Raw genomic sequence first — 20,947 nt, 5'->3', positions numbered from 1 at the left:
ACGCCCCTGCAGTCTCCGGAAAGTCCGCCTTTTAATTGCTGTTATTTCTACCAAGCTTGCGCCGCGCCCCGAGGCAAAGTTTGTGTCTGGGGGAGGTGGGGGGGGAGAAAGAGAGGCGGTCGGACGGAGAAGTAATAATCATCCTCTCGCCTCCTCCTCCACCACCACCCTGTCCTGCTGGGCTTTCCCGAGCTGGAGAACAGAAGGACGTTGATTTATGGCATTGTTCTGTCCCTCCAAAGAGTTCAAGGCGGAGGACATGGCTCTCGAAGACGCAGGCCCCAGTTCCCCCCCCCCCCCTCATGACAATCCTGTGAGGTAGGTTAGGCTCAAGACCAACCAGTGAGCTTCATGGCTGAGTGGAGATTTGAACCTGGGTTCCCCCAGGCCTAGGCTGTCGGTGTGGTTGGACTGCAACTCCCATTATTCCATACCACTTGGCTGGGAATCATGGGCACTGCAGTCCAACACGTCTAGAGGGAACCAATTTTGGGTAGGTTGCTCTAACCACTACTCCACAGTACACTCAGCCGGATCAGACCTTAGAACCTTCGAGTCCTGCTTCCAACAGGGGACAGCCAACATTTCTAGGAAGCCTACAAGCAGGGCATAAAGAAAACAGCCCACCTCACCAATTGCACCTGCTGGCTAGGACCTTTGGCTTTATGTCCTGGCAAATAAGCTGAGGCTGCAATCTTCGGGATACTTTCATAGGAGTTTGTGCCATTGAACACAGGGGGACTTTTCCCTGAATAAACCCACACAGGCTTGGGTTGAAAGGCTTCAGTCCTCTATACACGCTGGGTCCAGGTTTCTTTTTCAGGTGGAATCTAGACAAGATGCCTCCTTGAAGTAGTCCCACCAACTTTCCCTGATCGTCACTTCATATTCACTTATCCTCCCTCTGGTCTGGTGGGGGTTGCTGAGACACCTTTACACTTCTGTCTATGGGGTCCATCATACCTACTTTTCCCCCCAGGTATGATCCGCAGTTTCCACCTCCATTTCATTAGCATATCAAGTGCTGGTCTCTTTCATGTGCCTTCCTGGTATCACCATCTTACCAGTGAAATCTCTTTTCACTTGTTCACTCTTTCACTATTGTGCCCGCCCCACCTCGTCCCCTTCTTCCCCCTCCAGTTCACTGGATCTTCTGGTTCATAGACATTAGGATAGGTGTGGGCCCCTTCCCTCCCTCTGATTTTGTTGTCTAACGATTTAGCATTTCATCAGCTGGGCACCATTTCCGCCTTTAGAGGTGAGGTGATGCTCCCTTCTGCATGGGGTCTTCGCACGCCCTCTCTCCCTTCTTCCCCTGTTAAGTGGTTCTACTGGAGAACCGCCCTGCCCTCCTCTTTCATCAGCAAGACCGCCCTTCAATGCACACGCCGCCAAGAAGGGACGTTCTCTGACGTATCACGAAGACGCCAATACACTGGAACAGAAGGGCTGTTTTATCCTGCATGGAGAAAAAATACTGCACTTTCCCAGCCCCAGAAAAACACGGAAAATGGAGGGGAAGAGGCGAGATGACTGCAGGACAGGGACAATGTCGTGTGAGAGTCACGGGCAAAATGGTAAACAAGGCAGGACAACGGTGCGTTAAAAACTGGTGTGATGGAGCTCTATGTCTCTTCCTCTTGGATAATACAGGTGAACAGACAGTGACCAGCAGCAGAGGCAGTGGGCCCCCTACTGGGTCAAGGGCCTCGATAGGTGCCCAACCATGTCAACTCCTGGTGACAGCTCTGATCCTACAGGCACTTACTTAGGAATAAATCCCATTACATTCAGTGGGACTTCATTTCCAAATCAAAATGCATGCTGTATCGGTCTTTGCTAAGTGATCTTTTTTCATTTAGCTCCTCAAGTTTAGCCAAATTTGATTTCTGCTTGCGAGACTTCTGACACTGTAAATTAATCCGAATAAGCCTCACAGTGTGATCCTGTACATGCTTACTCAGAAGTAAGTTTAGTGGGCTTTATTCCCTAGTAAGCCTTAGAAAACAATGACCTGATGAACTGGAAGGGCCGGCGTGTGTGTGTAATCTTAGCCATCCCTCCAAATTCCATTACTTATTCCAATTATATAATATTTGTACTACAAATTAAAGTGCATATCTCATTATATCTGTTTGATCCAACACTTTGAAATCAATTAAGCCTGAAGAAGCAGGATTGTCATAAATTATAGAGGACAAAAGGAGAAACATCCGGACTCAGTTCTTATAATTTATCCCTTTAAAAAGTGTTCAGAATAACAAGATTTTAGTACCAGCTGATCATTCTCATTTCTGTATCCCAGGATTATGCCTTGAAGTTAGTTTTAGTGATGCAAAGACATACCTTACTTTAAAAACAAACACAGTTATAAAAGAAATAAAAATTGTAGCATTTTAGGCTAACAAGAGCAAATACATACTTTACAACTTTATTTTTTTATCTCTTTGGAAACTATCCTGCAAAGGTTTTTGCGCTGGAAAAAGCTGGTTCAAAATTCAATCAATCAACTTAAAAAGTTGTTTTGGAGATTTCAAAACTGGAAAGAGGCTATATCAGATGCATCCCTCATATTTACTCAAAAGAAAGTTCCACTGTATTTAATGTTTACTCCCAAGGAAGTGTGCACAGGGTGTCTACATTAAAGGGAAAAACTTAATGTAAAGATGCATTCTTATTAGGTTTTTTTTTCCCCCCAGCTCTTTCAGCATTCACTACGGATACCATGTGATTTGTAATTGAAAACCTCCCCTCTGGGCAATGCTTCATAAAGTTGAATGAAACAGTGCCATCTAGTAACTGTATTATAGCACAATGTTGACTTTACACAACAGAGATATCCCATGAGAATTTTAAATAGTGCATTATCTCTGATCTTTTTAAAAGCAAGATTACCAGAAGGTGTGGGATGTGTCCTGGTGATTGATGGTGTCATTTAAAGGTCCCACAAACTTCCATTAGTGGCTAATCATGAGTGTGCAATAAATTGCTCATATAGAGAAATACTAGAACAGGGGTCCAAAAAAAGTTCTATTCTACCTGTGACATCCCTGTGTTTTCTCACTGCTTCTTTCAGTGCAGAAAATCCATTAAGTAGAAAAGGAGAGGGGCTGCACAATGCCTCCTGATTGTGAGCGCTAGGAGTCCTCCATCTGAAAACAGGCTAAATTTCCGTAAGGTGCTAATATGTGGAGTTTCCACTTCTTGTCTAGAATTATGTCTGAAGGGGAAGTAGGGTTGCAAGGGGTCCCAACAGGTGGTGATGGTGGTGGTTAGGGCTACAATTCTATATGTACTTACCCATTTTTTAAAAAAAAACCAAATCAAGAATTTGTGCTATTGGCCCTTTAATTATTTATAACAGGGTTGGGGAACCTACGAGAATTTCTACACCACTGATTTACTGCTCACTCACGATTGGGCACTCAAGGAAGTTTGCGGGTCTTTTATACAACATCGTCAACCTCCAGGACGTCTCCCACACTTTCCCCCTTTATTTTGCTTTCAAAAAAAAATTAGAGATAAAGTGACATAGGATATTAATACAATATATCAGCAGCACCATCTAGTGGTTATATAATGAAATAAAGAATTTATCAATAGAGAGAGGTGGTCTTGAGGTTCTCTGCACACAGGAAAAATCCCACAGCCTTACCAGGGCTTTTGTTCTCTGCAGTCTTCCCATCATGACTGTACCTTTACATGCAAGCACGTGATATTGTATTAAAAACTTCTGAATTTACACACTGGGAGATCCCACAATTTCCCAGATACTACCACAGCATTTTCTTTTGTTTTGTTTTTAAGTGAGATTTGAGGCATCCTGGACATTGACTTTGTGTAATGGACCCGCAAACTTTTGTGAGTGGCCAATCACGAGTGTGCAATGAATCGCTCATTGAGAGAAGTACTTTGATTCAAAGCATGTGTCCGCCCATGTCAAGGAGCCAATCTATTCTGCAAACAAAAGCCTCAGTATATTGCGGGATAAAAAGCATGGCGTGATGAAGCTCTAAGACCTGGGGACTTAACCTAGCCAATGTGGGGTCCCAATCCTGCCCTTCAGGGTTCCCCAATGGCCACACCCCTTTCTCCTGATCACCAAACATTTGATGAAATACAGGTTGAAGGATGCAGACAAGCTGGAGGGGGTTCAGAGGAGAGCACTGAGGATGATCAGGTATCTGGAAACAAAACCCTGTGAGGAGAGACTGAAAGAACCAGGCATGTTTAACCTTGAGAAGAAAAGACTGAGGGGAGACATGATCACACTCTTCAAGGACTTGAAAGGTTGTCACACAGAGGAAGGCCAGGATCTCTTTTCGATCATCTCAGAGTGCAGGGCACAGAATAATGGGCTCACGTTACAGGAAGCCAGATTCCAGCTGGACATCAGGAAAAACATTCCGACTATTAAGAGCAGTACAACAATGGAACCAATGACCTAGGGAGGTGGTGGGCTCTCTCACCCTAGAGGCCTTCAAGATGCAGCTGGACAACCACCTGTCAGGGATGTGTTAAGGTGGATTCCTGCATTGAGCAGGGGGTTGGACTCGATGGCCTTATAGGCCCCTTCCAGGTCAACTATTCTAGGGTTTTATAAAATGCCTCTCCTAAGGCTTAGTTACACACAGTAAGAACTTTAAACTAGAAAATACTGGGGGTTTGATTTTGCATTTTTGGCCTTCAGGTCCGCCCACTGCTGGAATGCAGCCTCCAAGATCTTCTCCGAAACGGAATTCAGGCTAGGCTGAAAGAGGTTCAAAGCCCTTTGTTTATAACAATAAGTCATACAGTATGAAAAAGCAGAGCTGGGCAAAGATAAAAGATGCTTCTGAGAAATAATCAAATGGGGTGTGTGTGTCTGAAATGAGTGTGTGACTGTGACAAGACAGAGATTGGGGGAAGGAACTGCTCTTCCTAAATCTTGCCATAGAAAGTTCACAGCTCTTCTGCTGTGTATGGGCATTTGAAGGCAGGATTGGGGGGGGGGGACAGGCAGGGGGGTTAGCTGAAGGCACCTCTGCAAAATGGATTCAGGTCCGCAGCTGAAGAGATAGGCCTTTTGTTTTGCATTGAAGCCTAATTCCATTTGAGTCTCGAGATTGGTCAATAAATATCACTAAAACCCTAAAGTGACTTAAGGCTGAGAGACAGCTCACAGAGAAACTCAGCCAAGCCCAGGTGTGTTGGCCGGGCTACTTTCATGCTAATCTCTGGGTAAACTCCACTAATGGAAAAACAAGCATCTCATTTTGTTTTGGACTGGGCTGGGTCCACCAAGATCCAGGATTCAATACTGTCAAACTGCAAACAAAAATGTTAAAAGCGAAGGAAGTGTTTTGAGCACCTCTGAGGTCAGGGTTTCCAATTTTGCTTTCACTAGCTCTGCTCCTCTGCCCGTACTAGCAATCTGATATTATTATTATTATTATTTATTTATTTATATAGCACCATCAATGTACATGGTGCTGTACAGATTACACAGTAAATAGCAAGACCCTGCCGCATAGGCTTACAATCTAATAAAGTTGTAGTAAACAATAAGGAGGGAAAGAGAATGCAAACAGGCACAGGGAAGTGTAAACAGGCACCCGGTGGGGTGAAGCTGCCAGTATAGGGTCAGAACAAACTCAATATTTAAAAGCTATAGGGAACAGAAAAGTTTTTAGCTGAGTTTTAAAAGCTGTGATTGAGTTTGTAGTTCTCAAGTGTTCTGGAAGAGCTTTCCAGGCGTAAGAGGCAGCAGAAGAAAAAGGACGAAGCCGAGTAAGGGAAGTGGAGGTCCTTGGGCAGGCGAGAAGCATGGCATCAGAGGAGCGAAGAGCACGAGCGGGGCAATAGTGTGAGATGAGAGAGGAGAGATAGGCAGGAGCTAGACCGTGAAAAGCTTTGAAGGTCAACAGGAGAAGTTTATATTGGATTCTGAAGTGAATTGGAAGCCAATGAAGAGATTTCAGAAGTGGAGTGACATGGTCAGAGCGGCGGGCCAAGAAGATGATCTTGGCGGCAGAGTGGTGGACCGAGACTAACGGACTGATGTGAGACGAAGGAAGGCCAGAGAGAAGAAGGTTGCAGTAGTCCAACCAAGAGATAACCAGTGCGTGAACAAGAGTCTTGGCAGAAGAGACAGACAAAAATGGTCGAATCCTGGCAATATTATACAGGAAGAAACGACAGGATTTAGCTACTGCCTCAATATGAGGAATAAAGGATATGTAGCACATGAACCTTTTTCCTATCAAGGAGATAAAATAAGGAGAAAAGCTTCAGCTACCTAGCTGCTACAAGTCAGACTGTTGTTAAAGGGACACGAAAAGCAGTAAAAAAACCCAAAATTGGCAATTGCAGCCGAGATTAGCGAAGACCGGTTGGGGATTTTCCCGCCTGATAAATCCTTACTCTTTCTGTTATCTTTACTGCTCCCAATGCTCCTTTCACAATTTGGTGGTGGGGGTTTGTTCACACACACAAACACACTTGAAAAATATGAAACAAAAACCCAATAAATACGTTGATCTAATATTTAGTTCTAACCTTAATACTGAATCTCATGGTACAATTGGGGAATGCTTTTCTACACTCCTTGTCTAACAGCTTTTCAGACCATGTGAAAGAGCTTGATGCTCCAGAAAATCTCAGCTTGATGCAAGTTCAAGGGCAGAGACTGGGTGTTGTCTCTGTTGTCAGGGATGCCTCCATCCTCCTCCTGTCTCCCCTCTCTCCAGTAGTGGTACATAAAGAGACATCATGCTTGAGCCTGAGCCAGGAAATCCTAATGACACTCCATTGTGGACGAACACATGGCATAATTCTCGATACTCTCAAGCACTCCATTGAACTGAACCGGAGCCGCACAATGGCAGGGGAGAATTTACCACGCTGCTGGAGCATCGTACACTAGGTTTGCCTCCATCCCACCCTTAACGTCCTCCCAAATCCACCACCTTGTTTCATGGCAGGGTCTCCTTTGCCTTTGCATGTTCAGAGGCAGAAAGGTAAGCGCCATACTGTGGACTGCAGCTTTAATTCAGTGGGATTTTATTGGCAGGACAAGGGTGTATAAAGGCAATAACATAAACAGCCCTCTTTCCCCACAGCTAACAAACCAAACTCCCTCCTTGCACAAGCCGCCTGAGCCGAACGGTGCTGCATAGCTTGGGACGTAATCCATCCGCCTATCAGGCCTGGAGATCCCCAAACTTGATCCAACGGGCAAGATCAGGTGTTTTCAAACTCAGGGGAAACCTGGGGTTCCTCGTAAGCTGCAGTGAGATCAGCAATGGCAAAACAACTTTTTGTGCATCTGCCCCTACCCATCTCACCCTGCAAATGGGCAGAGGCTCATGGGAAGCGTTGGGTGTGTGCAGGCTTCGCTCTCGGTTTTGTGCAGGGAGCATGAGTAAGCCCAGCTGGTGCTGTGTGTGAACTGGGAGCCCTGGAACAGGCGGCAGAATCCTTTGCCATGTGCAGGTTTCTGTGGCAGATGCCGGGGTGGGTGGAGGTGGAGCACCAAGAAAAGGTTCCCTGAAGGTAGAAAGTCTGAAAACCACTGAGGTAGGAAGCCGAGCCTGAACCTGCAAAAGGCCGCTGTGCTGTATCTTCAAAAACAAAGGGCAGCTCCTGTTGTTTACACAGGGTAGGCAATCGGCCCTGAGAGGGCTGGTCTCAACCTGCACGTTTCCTCTCCAAGAGCGGAGACTGTGCCAAGACAGAGCTGTCTAGCTGCAGGATGGCGGGCAGCACTGTTAGAACGATGCAAGAGGCTGCACACGTCTCCTGTGTTCCTGACCCAGCAGAGTCTCCCGCTCCCTTCCTTCGTGCCTCCACCTCACCAGCTGCACGTTGGAGAACAAAGCTCTTGCTGCGGTTACAAGACGGTTTCGTCTCTAAGGAAACTCCCCCTGGTCCTGACTTTGGAGGCGAAAGGCGATTGCGGGACTGGAAAGGTCAAGGAGGTGAAGGGCTGTAATAAGGCAACAGAGAAACAGGCCAAGATTTCCTAGGACAGGATGGAAGTCCTGCGGAGCCTGCACCAGTCCCTGGAAGCAGGAACGAGCTGCATCTTCGGAGAGGAGCTGTGGACAATGACCTTATGCAAAAACAACAACAGGGAAACACCCCCCCCTTGCTTCTCATGTAGGCCTACTAACAGGGAAGTAAGTAACCATAAGGGGAATGACCCCCTACTCTTTATTTATATACTTCTTACTACCCCAAAGATTGGCCATAATATTTAATCCTTTCTAGCCCTTGCTCAACATTAGACTGGACAGAAGGATGATCCTCAAGTAGCTACAGACGTCCTAGGGCAGGGATGCAGGACTTCAGGCCCCGAGCCAAACCCTGCCTTCTGGGATTCCTCAGACGGCCATGCTCTCCCACCCACCCCCAGCACCCCTGCTTGTGGGGAATGCCCACATTGTGCCCCCGTGGCAAAGTAGCCTTCGGTATTCAACTAATCACAGCTTGCTTGTGTTTTGCACACACACAGAGACGGAAATAGTGCATCCACCTGCAGGGTCCAACATGAAAGGGGAATGACTGCAAGTTATGTAGATCAAAGTTCTAAACAATCTGTTTAGGTGGAGGGGGGCTATTTAGACCAAAGTTCAGCCTCTGAGAGGTACAAGGCAAGGTACAAAAATGTGCATTCTAGAGTCCGCTGCGTTCAGCTAATGGCACAGCCTCCTATTAGCAGGGGCCAGCAACTCCCACGGGGCAAAGAGAGGGGTGCATGTGCTCAGGTAGCCTGGCCGGCTCATCCATTGCGCTGGGATGTTGGTTGCACGCCGAGTCTCCAGCCATCGATGCCGGGTTTGGTACATTCAAGGAAGCTGGATTTTTCTGGAGGGGAGGTTTGATGCAGGACAGCCATCAGATTGCAAGTCCATCTCCGCCTTCTGCTGCTGCTGCTCTGAGAGCTGGCAAAAGGGATGAAACCCCAAATTTGCTCGTGAAGCGGAAACTGAGCTGGGGCAGCAGGCAAGGGCCCGGGAGATGTCTGCTCAGGCCCAGCCTCTTGCTTGTTATGTGAAAGCCTGGAAAGAGTGATGTTTCATAAATACTGGGAAAAGGAGTAAGACCACAACCGCCCCAATACAAGGAAGCCAAGACACAAAACTGGAAGACAGTGGCCAAGGAACAGAGATAAAACGAAAGACCTTCGTGAACACAGCTTGGGCTCAAGGCTGGTTCTCACATCACCTCCTCTTTCTACTCCTTCTTGATAGATCGGGGGGCATCGCTCCAAGGAAGCTGGATACAAGAGCAGCAGATTCTGATTCAGTTTCCACTTGGCACGCAAGGGGTTGGTTGAATGGCAGTCACACAGGGGTAACGTAATTCCCAGGGAAAGTGCCAAATTTTTGAGTTCTTCTGGAGATGCCTGGAGTACAAATGAAAGCACAGAAGAGATGGCTGATGAAGGAAAGGGCCAAAGTTGCTTACCGTGCAGCAGAAACCTTTTCGCTGGAAGCTTCTGAGAAAACCTCTTGAAACAAAAAGTGGGCTCCAATCTCCCCCTACAAACTCACTTCTACCTCTTAAGCAACAGTTGCAAGATTTGGGGGACTCTCCAGAACGTCTTGCCATGTTGCAGCTACTCAAAGGAGGATATAGAGGGCAGGAACTCTTTGCCGCCCAAACCAAACTGGATTACTCCGCATGGGCTCAAAGAAGGAAACCCAAGGGCCCTTGCTTCAATATAAGTTAAGACGACAAGAACATAATTAGAGCTATGCTGGATCAGACCAAGGATCCATCTAGTCCAGCATTCTGTTCACACAGTAGCCAACCAGCTGTTGACTGGGAACCTACAAGCAGGACACAAGTGCAACAGTACCCTCCTGCCCATGTTCCCCAGCAGCTGGTGTACATAGCCATACTGCCTGATACTGGAGGCGGCACATAGCCATCAGGACTAATAGCCATTGATAGCCTTCTCCTCCAGGAATTCATCCAACCCCCTTTTAAAGCCATCCAAATTGGTGGCCATCACTGCATCTTGTAGTAGCGAATTCCACAGTTTCAGTATGCACTGTGTGAGGAAGTCTTTCCTTTTATCTGCCATGAATCTCCCACCAATCAGCTTCATGAGATGACCCCGGCTTCTAGTATTATGAGAGAAAAATGTCTCCCTCTCCAATTTCTCCAGACCATGCAAAATTTTGTACACCTGTATCACGTCTTCCTTTACCCTCCTTTTCCCCCCAGCTAAACCAGCCCAACTGTTGAAACCTTCTCTCACTTGGTTGTGATTTATGTGTTCCAAGGGAAGGTGGGCATGTGTGTGGTGACTGAAGCCAGGCAAATAGAGCTTGCAGTAAGACATGCAGGAATAGAGCAGCTCCCCTGACCTGTAGCACATTCCAGCTACCCAAACATCTTCTTTCAATTTGGCACCTGAAGTCCAGGTGTGCCCGATACCCTGTGACCCCATGGGAGGGGTTTTCCTTAATTCTAAGGGGAGCCCCGGAGAAGTCATGCACACCCCTACTCTGCTTCCTGGTGTTAGGATTGCACTCCTATTAATGATCGTATCGCAACGGCTCACAGTGCTCTCCACAAACGTAGACATACCCACAAACCAGCCATCATCGCATTGTTGCATCACGTCCACTCGGTCCCCTTCATGAAGCTCCAGCTCATCCTCATTCTGAGGTCTGTACTGATAAAGAGCCTGGTACCTGCAGCACACAAGCCATCGGTAAATACATTTCCGCCTTAGGAAGGTAGGAATCTGCCTTATACCAAGTCTGGGCCTTGGACCCTCTAGCTCAGTATTTTCTGACCAGCAGCGGCTCTCCAGGGTTTCAGGCAGGAGATTTACCAGCCCTACCTGGAGATGCCGGGGATTGAACCTGGGACCTTCTGCATGCCCAACAGGAGCTCTAACCACTGAGCTACGCCCCCTCCTTTGTTTATTTAATTGCAACATGTATTTGTTGTTTAAGGAGAATGTGTTACAAATCATACAGTTTAATATATTTAATTTCTAAAAGCCATCACAGTATGAAACACACACCCACAATGATTCCAAACAAAGAAAAAAAAGTGAAAGCTAGATTAGTGTCCCTAAAAGTTATTACAATACACTACAAATGGAATGCACCTTTCCAGATCTCCTTCTGTATAACTTCTCCTTTGATTTTTCAAATAGAAAGTAATCGTAAACATGACTTCAGTATGCAATGTCTTTAAATATTATTACTTCTTTCCCCAGTTCCTGGCTATACCGAACTACCTGTTGTCAATAAAATATTATCTCTAAAACAGATTCTAGTTCTAGCCCTAATTGTAGATTTGTATGGCTGTTTTATCTATTCCTGTGCTGTTTATTGTTTTGTTTTCTTTTAAATATTGGAATTGGTGTGTTTTTCTATTGGGGGCGGGGGTAATTCACCCAGAGTAATTCTGGTTTTAACCTATAAAGCTCTACATGGCTTGGGACCACAATACCTGATGGAACGCCTCTCCCGACATGAACCTACCCGCACGCTGCACTCAACATCTAAGGTCCTCCTCCGAGTGCCTACTCCGAGGGAAGCTTGGAGAGTGGCAACAAGGGAGAGGGCCTTTTTGGTGGTGGCCCCCCTAACTGTGGAATGATCTCCCTGATGAGGCTCGCCTGGCTTCAACACTGTTATCTTTTAGGCGCCAGGTCTCTTCTCCCAGGCATTTAACAACGCTAAGTTTGTTTTTTAACGGACCCCCAGAACTGTTGTTTTTAAATGGATCGGAACATTGGTACTTACCGAGAAGGTTCCTTCTGGGTTGGTGTGCAGAAGGCATCCCACAACGGGTTAACTCCCCCTATCTCCCAGGAAAAGCAGGGATTCACATGACTGAGTTTTAAGCCCTCTATTGGTCTGAAGCTCCTCCTAGCCAGTTCCGTCCATGGCTAAAGCTCAGAAATTGAGAAAGGAAGCATCTCTTTGTATCATAGGTAAGGAAGAACCACAGAGGAACAGATAACTTATTACCTTAGGAAAAGGTCTGGCTGGCTAAATGCAGAGACAAGGGGCCTGATAGACTCGGTGGTGTTTCAGGGTGTGGTTGGGATGCCTTCCGCACACCAACCCAGAAGGAACCTTCTCGGTAAGTACCAATGTTCCGTTCTCCAGGTTGGTGTGAGGAAGCCATCCCACAGTGGGATATGCAAAAGCTAAAATCCCTTATCTGGGTGGGAAAATCTTAAGCCGAGTCTATTGTAGTCCTACAACCTGCTGGAGGACTCTCCTGCCAAAGGAGGCATCCGCTGAGGCATATGTGTCTATTTTGTAATGTCTTATGAAGGAATTAGGACTTGTCCAGGTGGCCGCCTTGCAGATTTCTGCCAGAGGGGCATTAGTACTTAAGGCGGCTGATGTGGCTGCTGCTCTAGTGGAGTGAGCTGTGACTCCTAATGGCTTGGGGAGGCATGAGGCCTCATAGGCTGAAAAAATACATGCTTTTAACCACCTAGCTAGGGTAGATCTGGTAACCTTCTTGCCCATAGCCACAGGGTGAAAGGAAACAAACAGTGAATCAGATTTTCGAAAGGACTCTGTCCTTTTTAAGTAAACTTTAATGGCTCTGCGGACATCCAGCTTGTGCCAGGCCTTCTCCTGTGGATGAGAAGGGTTAGGACAGAAAGATGGCAGAATAAGCTCCTGTGACCTATGGAATAGCGTGTTGACCTTAGGGATAAAGGTTGGGTCTGTTCGAAGGACGACAGAATCCTTATGGAAGGTGATGAGGCCTTTTCTGATTGAGATGGCAGATAACTCTGAGATTCTGCGAGCAGATGTTATGGCCACAAGGAAAAGAACTTTTTGTGACAAAATGCGTAGTGGGATAGAGGCAATTGGTTCGAAGGGAGGTTTAGTCAATGCAGAAAGTACAACATGTAGGCTCCAGGAAGGAAACCTATGGACAATGGGAGGACTCTTGAGTGCTGCTCCACGGAGGAATCTTTTGATGTGAGGGTGTGAACTTAGTGGCTGCCTACCAGGCCTGGAAAGGACTGATGACAGGGCTGACGTTTGCCTGCGCAGGGTACCCGGTTTTAAACCCATCTGAAGGCCTTGTTGGAGAAAGGCTAGGAGTTCCTTGACACCTGTTGCCTGTGGAATAAGCTTCTCCCTTTCACTCCACCTGCAGAAGGACTTCCAGGTTGTTTCGTAAATTCTGGTGGTGGAGTCCTTGTGGGATGCCAGCAGGGTGGATATGACATCCTCAGAATAACCCAGAGTTAAGTAGATGGACCTCTCAGCAGCCAGGTGGCTAGTTTGAGCCAATTTGGGTCTGGGTGCAGTACTGGTCCCTGAGACCTGAGATCTGGGGCAGGAACCATGGACCTTGCACTGCTAGGGCTAGAATCTCGGAGAACCAGGGGCGTCGGGGCCAGAAGGGGGCTACTAGGACTACAGTGGCTTGTTCCTTTCTGATTTTTTGTAGAACTCTGGCTAAGAGGGGGATTGGAGGGAATGCGTAGAGCCTCTCTTTCGGCCAGTTAATATATAGTGCATCTATCCCTTCGGCTCCATAAGACTGGAATCTGGAGAGAAATCTTGGCAGCCTGTGGTTGTGCCTGGATGCAAACAGGTCCAGCGTTAGTGGGCCGAAAAGGTGTATGACTCTCTGGAAGACTGCTGGATGTAGGCTCCATTCCCCTGGGTCTATTTGTTGCCGACTCAGATAGTCTGCTGTATGGTTCAGGGTCCCTTTGATGTGTTGGGCTGATATGGAGGCTAAGTTCTGTTCGGCCCATAATAGCATGCTCTGGGCCTCCAGGTGTAAGGAGAGGGATTTGGAACCCCCTTGACGTGTTATGTGGGCTCGTGTTGTTGTGTTGTCCGTTCTGACTAGGACATGAGAATGTCGCAGATGGCGTGAGAATGCTTTTAGACCCAGGTGTACTGCCCTGAGCTCCAGCCAGTTGATGCTGTGGCATTTTTCCTCTGCATTCCATTTTCCTTGGGCCAGGAGAGAGTTGCAGTGGGCTCCCCACCCTTCGAGGCTGGCATCTGTTGTCAGTAAGATCCTCTGAGGCTCCTGGAAGGGGCTGCCCACCTGCAGATTTTGGAGGTCTTGCCACCACATGAGGGAGTCTCTGACGTGCAGAGGGAGAAATATTGGGAGGCGATCCCTCCTTGCTATTTGAGCTTGGAAGGGTAATAGGAACCACTGTAGGGGGCGAGAATGCAGCCTGGCCCATGGGAGAATGCCGAGGCATGAGATCATTAAACCCAGAAGATGCGCAGCATCCATTAAGTTGGTTATTCTTTGCCGATGAATTGCTCTTGAGCGGTCCTGAAGCTTGACTATTCTCTCTGGGGAGAGGAATATTAAACCCTTGGAGGTGTCGATGAGTGGTCCTAGATGAGGGAGGACCTGGGTGGGTGTGAGATGGCTCTTTTTTCTGTTTATGACAAAGCCGTGTCTTTCTAGGCACTCGACAGTTGTCTGTAGATCCTGCGAGGCTTTCTGACTGGAAACAGAACGGATAAGAAGGTCGTCCAAATATGGATAAATATGCACGCCCTTTAGCCGGAGATGAGCTATTAGTGTCACCATGATCTTGGTGAAGATGCGGGGTGCCGAGGATAGGCCAAATGGAAGTGCTTTGTACTGGTAATGATAGTTCTGGTACGTGAAGCGTAGGAATTTTCTGTGAGATAGTGAGATGGGAATATGCAGATATGCCTCTGTAAGGTCTATGGAAGTCAAATATTCTGCTTTGTGAAGGGCTTCTTTGATGGTTTGCAATGTCTCCATACGGAATTTTCGATATTTGACAAACCTGTTCAGATGCTTGAGGTCCAGAATTGGTCCCCAGCCTTTGCCCTTTTTGGCTACTAGAAATAAGATGGAATAAATACCTTCGTATTTTTCTATGGATGGTACTGGTTCTATCGCTCCTATTTGAAGTAGATGCTGTATGGCGGTAGATATGATGTGATTCTTGGTGGTGGATTGTGATGTGGGGGATGGGATGAACCGAGGGGGAGGTTGTTTCCAAAACTCTATGAGATAACCATGGGAGATGGTGTCCAGGACCCAGCGATCGTCTGTGGATTGTTCCCATGCTGGGAGGAAATGTTGAAGTCTCCCCCCGATGAAGGGTTCCCTGGCGTCAGAACTGCTGTCGTCCAGACCTTGAGGCCTGGAAAGTAGAAGGGGGTTTGGCAGAAGCGCTAGAGGAGTTGGCACTTCTGGGCTGAAAGCGGGATCTGGACCATGCTGGTTTAGGAAACCTGTAGCTTTTGGATTGAAAGGAAGATTGGTTAGTGGTCCAGAATGGGCGAAAGGATGTATAAGACCGGATGAGTTTTTTATCTTCTCGCCGGAAGGATGAAGGCATAACTTTTTTCTTATCCTTAGTCTCCATGAGGACATCTTTTAAGGCCTCTTCTCCAAAAAGGTGTGCACCTGTGAAAGGTACAGTCGCAAGATTTCCTCTTGAGGGAAGATCAACATTCCAGTGCTTAAGCCAAATGGAACGTCTAGCCACATTAGCAGCTGCTATGGAGCGGGCTGAAAACTGAAGTGCATCTTGTGTAGCATCAGCCAGGAAGGCAAAAGATTTAGAGAGTTTGAGCAGTCCTCTGTATAAAGTAGGCTGATCTAATTCTTTATTGTTTATTATGTCTTCCACCCATAAGATGGAAGCTCTAGCGAAAAAAGATGATACTGCTGAGGCCCTTAAAGCTAATGCTGAAGCTTCATGCGCCTTTTTTAAAGCTGTATCTGATCTTCTTTCCCTGTGGTCTTTTAGGGGAAAGTCACCATCTTTTGGCAATACAGCACCTGAGAGCAAGGCCGCCACAGGGGCATCTACTAATGGAATTTTTAATTCTTCCATCACATTGTGAGGAAGAGTATAAAACCTCTGCGCTGTACTGACTCCCTTTTTCCCCTGGAGGGGAGATGTCCACTCCTCCTTCATTAATTTATTAAAGGAATTGGGAAAAGGTACCTCTCTGGTGGTTGGCTTGGGTTCTGGAAACTGGCTCACTAGCTAGAGAGACAATTGCTTTGGACAATAAAGGTAAAAAATCCTCTTTGTTAAAGAATCGATCAGCCGAGATATGGTCTGTAATTTCTATGTCTGACCATCCACCCTCCTCTCCTTCTGAAAAGAACTCCTGCAGTGACATTATGGAGGAATCACTGTCATGGTGGGGCTCAGCCAAGGGGGTCTTGGATTTGTTAGAGCGACCTTTGGCTATGGAGTATGGGTCTGGAGAGTCGTCCCCAGAACCTGCTGATGAGTGCAGACTATGGGAAGAATTGGGCTGTTTTGACCTGAAAGCCTTATTTTTGTTTTTTGTTTTATCATTGTTTTTATTTTTGTTTTCTAATTGTGGAGGAGGAGAGGAGGAAGACTCAGAAGTGTGCAAGCTTCTGGTGCGTTTTGCAGAACGGCTTGATCTCAAGGTTTGCTTGTCTAACAAACGGTCAGACAGATTATCCAGTACTGCCTTAGTGATCTGTGCTAAAACAGATTTATCTATTTGAGCCATGCTTAGGATAGGCGTTGGGGCTATCTCATTATTCTGTGTCTGAGCAATGGAGGAGGTGGAAAGAGGAGGGGCTTCCCTTTGCAAGTTGGAATCGAAACTGCAACTCAAAATGGCCACCTGCTTTGTTTGGCGGGAAGCATCCACGTGGGGGAGAAAAAATGGATTTGCTCTCACCCTTGATGCTGTTGGAGCATCTAGCTGCTCCGTTGCTTCCTCCTCTTGTTCTGAGTGGAGAGGGTGGCGTGCTGAACCCCCGACTCCCTCAGTCTCGGCCGCATCTTTTGAGGCCGGGATCGCACCATTCCTGGTGTGTAAGAGACTCAGTGAGGAGCCTTGGCCTCCGGGCTGGTGATCTCTTTGATCCTCCATGGCTGGGAGACTCAGTAGGCAGCCTAAGCCGGCAAACTGGTTATCTCCTTGACCTTTCTGGCAGGTCATCCTTTTGTCTGCTGATGGCTTCCTAACGACTCTCACATGAGTCATTGTTTTCTTTTTCTTTTGAGGCTTCGAAATGGTTTTCTTTGCCGGAGGGGTCATAGAGAACGATAGGCAAGCGGCAGAGAAAAAGAAGCAGAAAAGGGTTTTTTGTTTGTTTGTTTGTTTTTTGTTTTTGTTTTTTGGTAAGAGAGGATGAAAAAATAAAGCCTGGTTATAAGAAAGAAAGTCAAAGAGGTAAGAAGTTTAAAAAGTGTTAGAAATAGAGATAAGTATGGGCTTGAGATAGGAGGAGATGAGAAGTAGGTCTGTCCTGGGCGAAAAGCAGGGACGAACTGGCTAAGAGGAGCTTCAGACCAATAGAGGGCTTAAAACTCAGTCAGGTGAGTCCCTGCTTTTCCTGGGCGATAGGGGGAGTTAACCCACTGTGGGATGCCTTCCGCACACCAACCTGGAGAAACTGTTGTTTTTATACTGTTGTTCTTATGTTTTAAATTTTGTATACTTTTAATGTTTACTGTTTTTAACTTTTGTAAACTGCCCAGAGAGTTTTGGCTATGGGGCGGTATATAAATGTAATAAATAAATAATTCACTCAGAGAATGCTGGTTATTGGGCTCATGATGATAACGATAATAATAACAGTTGTTGTTGTTGTTGTTATGGCACTATATTCTTCAGGCACTATAGCATAATCACTTTAGGCTCTACTGGCAAAAAGTGGCCTGCGATCTCTGCAATTATTTAACTGCGAAATTTCTAAACCATTTTTCCGTTGCTAAAAAAAACATGTGCCAAATAGCCAACATTGCCCCCCAAAAGCAAATCAAAGAAATAAAAGAAGTGAACGTTTGTTCCATACTTCCATTTTGCAGACTCTCCAGAGGAGAGGGACTGAACCGTGCTTTGCACATGGAAAAGGAATGTGCAGAGGCAAACACTCTGCCTGCTCTCCTCCCCCATCCCTGACATCTTACTAGGGGGCGAGGGGGGGCGGGGAGGAAAGCACTTCAGCCTGAAAATGCTGGGTTGTCTCTGCCTTTCAAGGAGGCGTTTGCAACGCCTGGCAAAGGCCAGCCGAGGCCCAGGTAGAGCAGCCAACAGCTTCCGCTTCCTTGGGCCCTGCGAGAGCCCCTCTCAAAAAGGCCCTTGTTCTGAGCAACAATCCAGACACTGTCCCAGTCTGGCACCCCAGGGGGCCCGTCTGCAGCCAGCCCTCCCCCATGGGTCACTTCACAGGGATGGCTGGCCTGGCCAGCTGCCAGCCGGAGCAAAGCGTTCCCTTCTGCTCTTCCCCACCGCGGCTCATTCAGCCTCACTTACGGGGTCCACTGGAAGTTGGGTGGGGGCGCTTCGGAGGCGTGCCCGGTGCCACGTGCTTGGGGAGCTCGAGGAGCTGCTGTCTCAAGGGCTGAGCTCTGTGGGCAAAGCAGAGGGAAGGGAGACGCCACGGTGAGAATGCAGGCTGCTACCTGAGCCAGGAAGTCAGAGAGAGAGAGAGAGGCAGGGAAGGAAGGCCTTTCGAAACAGAAGAGAACTGCCAGCAGCAGACAAGGAAACCCTGAGTGACGGTGCCCTATCCTGCACTTAAATAAAATATGGGGATACTGGTTCTTATGAGAGGGAGGAAGGGATCTGGAAATCCCCTTCCAAATCCCACGCAGATCTCAATCCTCTTGAATAAGCAAGCTAGGAACCATCATCCCCCATCTTGCCCACTACAAAGTGCTACAGAAGTGACAGTAGTAATACTAATACGAACGAACGACATAAACACAGTAGCGCTGCATATATTTAATCTTTGTTATCCTGAATTACAACTAACCCTGCATCTCTCAGGGCGCACGGTCGAATTGCCTGGCACTGATCACCGCCGCCCAAGTGAATTTCGAATTCCAAAGTGCTGTTGGCGGAGTCAAGGGTTGAGGCTTCACACAACACCAGAGGACAATTGTTACAGGAGCAAGGAAGCGGGAGGCCCACAGCGAGAGTCAAGGCAGACGTTCTTGGAGCAGACGGACCCACACACCTGTGCACCTCCAGTCATCTGGAAGCACACACACATTGGCAATGGCGCTCGAGGCTGAAACTTGGTCCGACTGTCCAGACCCCGACCTTCATCTCCCAGACTGACCCTCAACTCCGAGGGGCAAACCTGGTGCGACGGGGAAGACCTATTTGCTTAAACCCAGTCCATAAAGCAGGGCAGAGGGGTGGCACTCTAGTGAGCGGAGCTGTACCCACCCCAGCATTTGCCTCCTACCTCCCCCATAGCTTCTTTCCCCATATACTTTTCTCCCAGCCACACTCGATATTGGAGCTCAGCTGGGAAGGAAAATACTTGAGGGGCTTGTGGAGGGACAGCCCACGGTAGTGGTGGACTCAGAATCAGCCAGAAGGCCCCAAGGCAGTTTAGGATGCTGAGCAAAACACACACACACCACAGAGCTTTCTACATATTTACAAAATAATCTTAGCAATAGCAGGCAGGTAAAAATAAATAAAAATGAACGGCACTGCTAGCCAGGGAGCAACAGCTTGTCACTGGTTTCTCCCCCATCCTGTTCAACTCGCTCCTCTTCCAGGACTAAATACTGCTGGTGCTTCCAAGGAAAAGATGGGGCCACACCTATTGCTGAAGTTCTATAGAACTGTGATGCAAACAGCTAGTCCGCCGGTCCCTTAAGAGGGTCTTCTCCCTGGTGAAGTTAACAAGGGCTGGCTCTGCTATGCGCAAGGACAGACTGCAGGCCGGTATATGTATGCCACAGGTGGGGAATGGGTTTAGTTAGCAGAGCCCTTTCCCCCACCTGGATGCCTCTTTAGCTCTAAAAAAACTAGCTCCCCAGCCCTTTACGTGTGATTGAGGGCAGACCAGAGTTTAAGCAAGTTCATTCATTTCATTTCATCACACATCAATGCACATATGCATTAATTCTGTTGCGGCCTGGTGGGCGTATTGCCTTCCTTGTGAAAACTCACCGATGGCTCTGTTGCCATTCTTGAGCCCCCAGATATTCCTCTCTCAGCCCCTATGGGTCTGGTTTGCTTCAAAAAGATCTCGATTTCCTTGCCTTTCTTATCCTACTTCCAAGCACAGAGCTCCACAGTTTCCACAAGGGAGATAAGACACCTATCAGAGTGCAACAGAATTAATGCAAGCTGAGTACATTGATAGATCCAACTCTAAGAGCCAGTGTACCACAGTAGGTGTGGCAGGGCTGGGCTCAAATCTTCCCTTTGCCTTGACTTGAGGTGTTAGATAAGCCATTATTTCGCAGACAGAAACGAGATGTGTCTGTAGCAAGCCCATCACTTCAAATGCTGGTCGGCTCCAGTCATGTATGAAGCAGGGGGTGGGCCCCAATTTTAAGAGGCTCACAGGTGGGGATGCTAAACCCTCCCACCGCCTGAGGCTTACATCCACACAGCCTCTTCTCATAGGTAGCCAAATAAGACCATTGGTCCATCCAGCCCAGTCACTGACTGGCAGCCGCTCTCCAGGGTTTCAGGCAATATTCTTTCCTAGCCCTACCTGGAAATGCCAGGGATTGAACCTGGGACCTTCTGCATGCAAACCAAGTACTCTACCATTGAGCTACTGCTCCTCACTGATTTTCCAGCTGGGTTCCAGTAAAGGAAGTAAGCCCATATGGTGGGCGGGAAGCATCTGAGAAACAGGAGGCAAGCAGCAAGTTTCCCCCTCTACCTTTTCCTCTAAAAATCAGATCCCCACCTGTTTATGCATGATTGGCACAGACCAGGGTTTAAACCAAGAGTGGGCAGGCTGTGGCCCTCCAGATGTTCATGTGACTCCAGTTCCCATCATCCCTGACCACTGAAACACTGACTTGGCCTGACAACATCTGGAGGGCTGCAGGTTGCCGACACCACTTTAACAAAACGTACTTGCTGCTGCCATTTTGTCTAGTCTGAGCATCTGCCCCCCCCCCAAACCTATAATATGGGGATAATACTAAACCAACTTTACAGGGCTATTGTAA

At 47.5% G+C, this 20,947-nt stretch overlaps 1 protein-coding gene across 6 annotated transcripts in view; it reads right to left on the bottom strand.

The window, feature by feature from the left end:
• Positions 1 to 7,024: 7,024 nt before the first annotated feature.
• SORBS3 (sorbin and SH3 domain containing 3) overlaps positions 7,025 to 20,947 on the bottom strand; it is a 79,474-nt gene continuing 65,551 nt past the window's right edge. For all 6 annotated transcript variants that reach the window (XM_063138930.1, XM_063138927.1, XM_063138931.1 and 3 more), the window contains 3 exons: positions 18,267 to 18,361; positions 10,582 to 10,688; positions 7,025 to 9,388 (listed from right to left, as the gene is read on the bottom strand). In XM_063138930.1, coding sequence (XP_062995000.1) covers positions 9,327 to 9,388; positions 10,582 to 10,688; positions 18,267 to 18,361 — 264 coding nt within the window. In that variant the 3' untranslated portion in view covers positions 7,025 to 9,326. The remainder of the gene's footprint in view (positions 9,389 to 10,581; positions 10,689 to 18,266; positions 18,362 to 20,947) is intronic.

This window comes from Elgaria multicarinata, chromosome 12 (genome assembly GCF_023053635.1).
Source record: "Elgaria multicarinata webbii isolate HBS135686 ecotype San Diego chromosome 12, rElgMul1.1.pri, whole genome shotgun sequence".
NCBI classification, from domain to species: Eukaryota; Metazoa; Chordata; class Lepidosauria; order Squamata; family Anguidae; genus Elgaria; species Elgaria multicarinata.
Note: the sequence above shows the minus strand (reverse complement) of the source record. Positions and strands in the feature narration are given on the sequence as shown.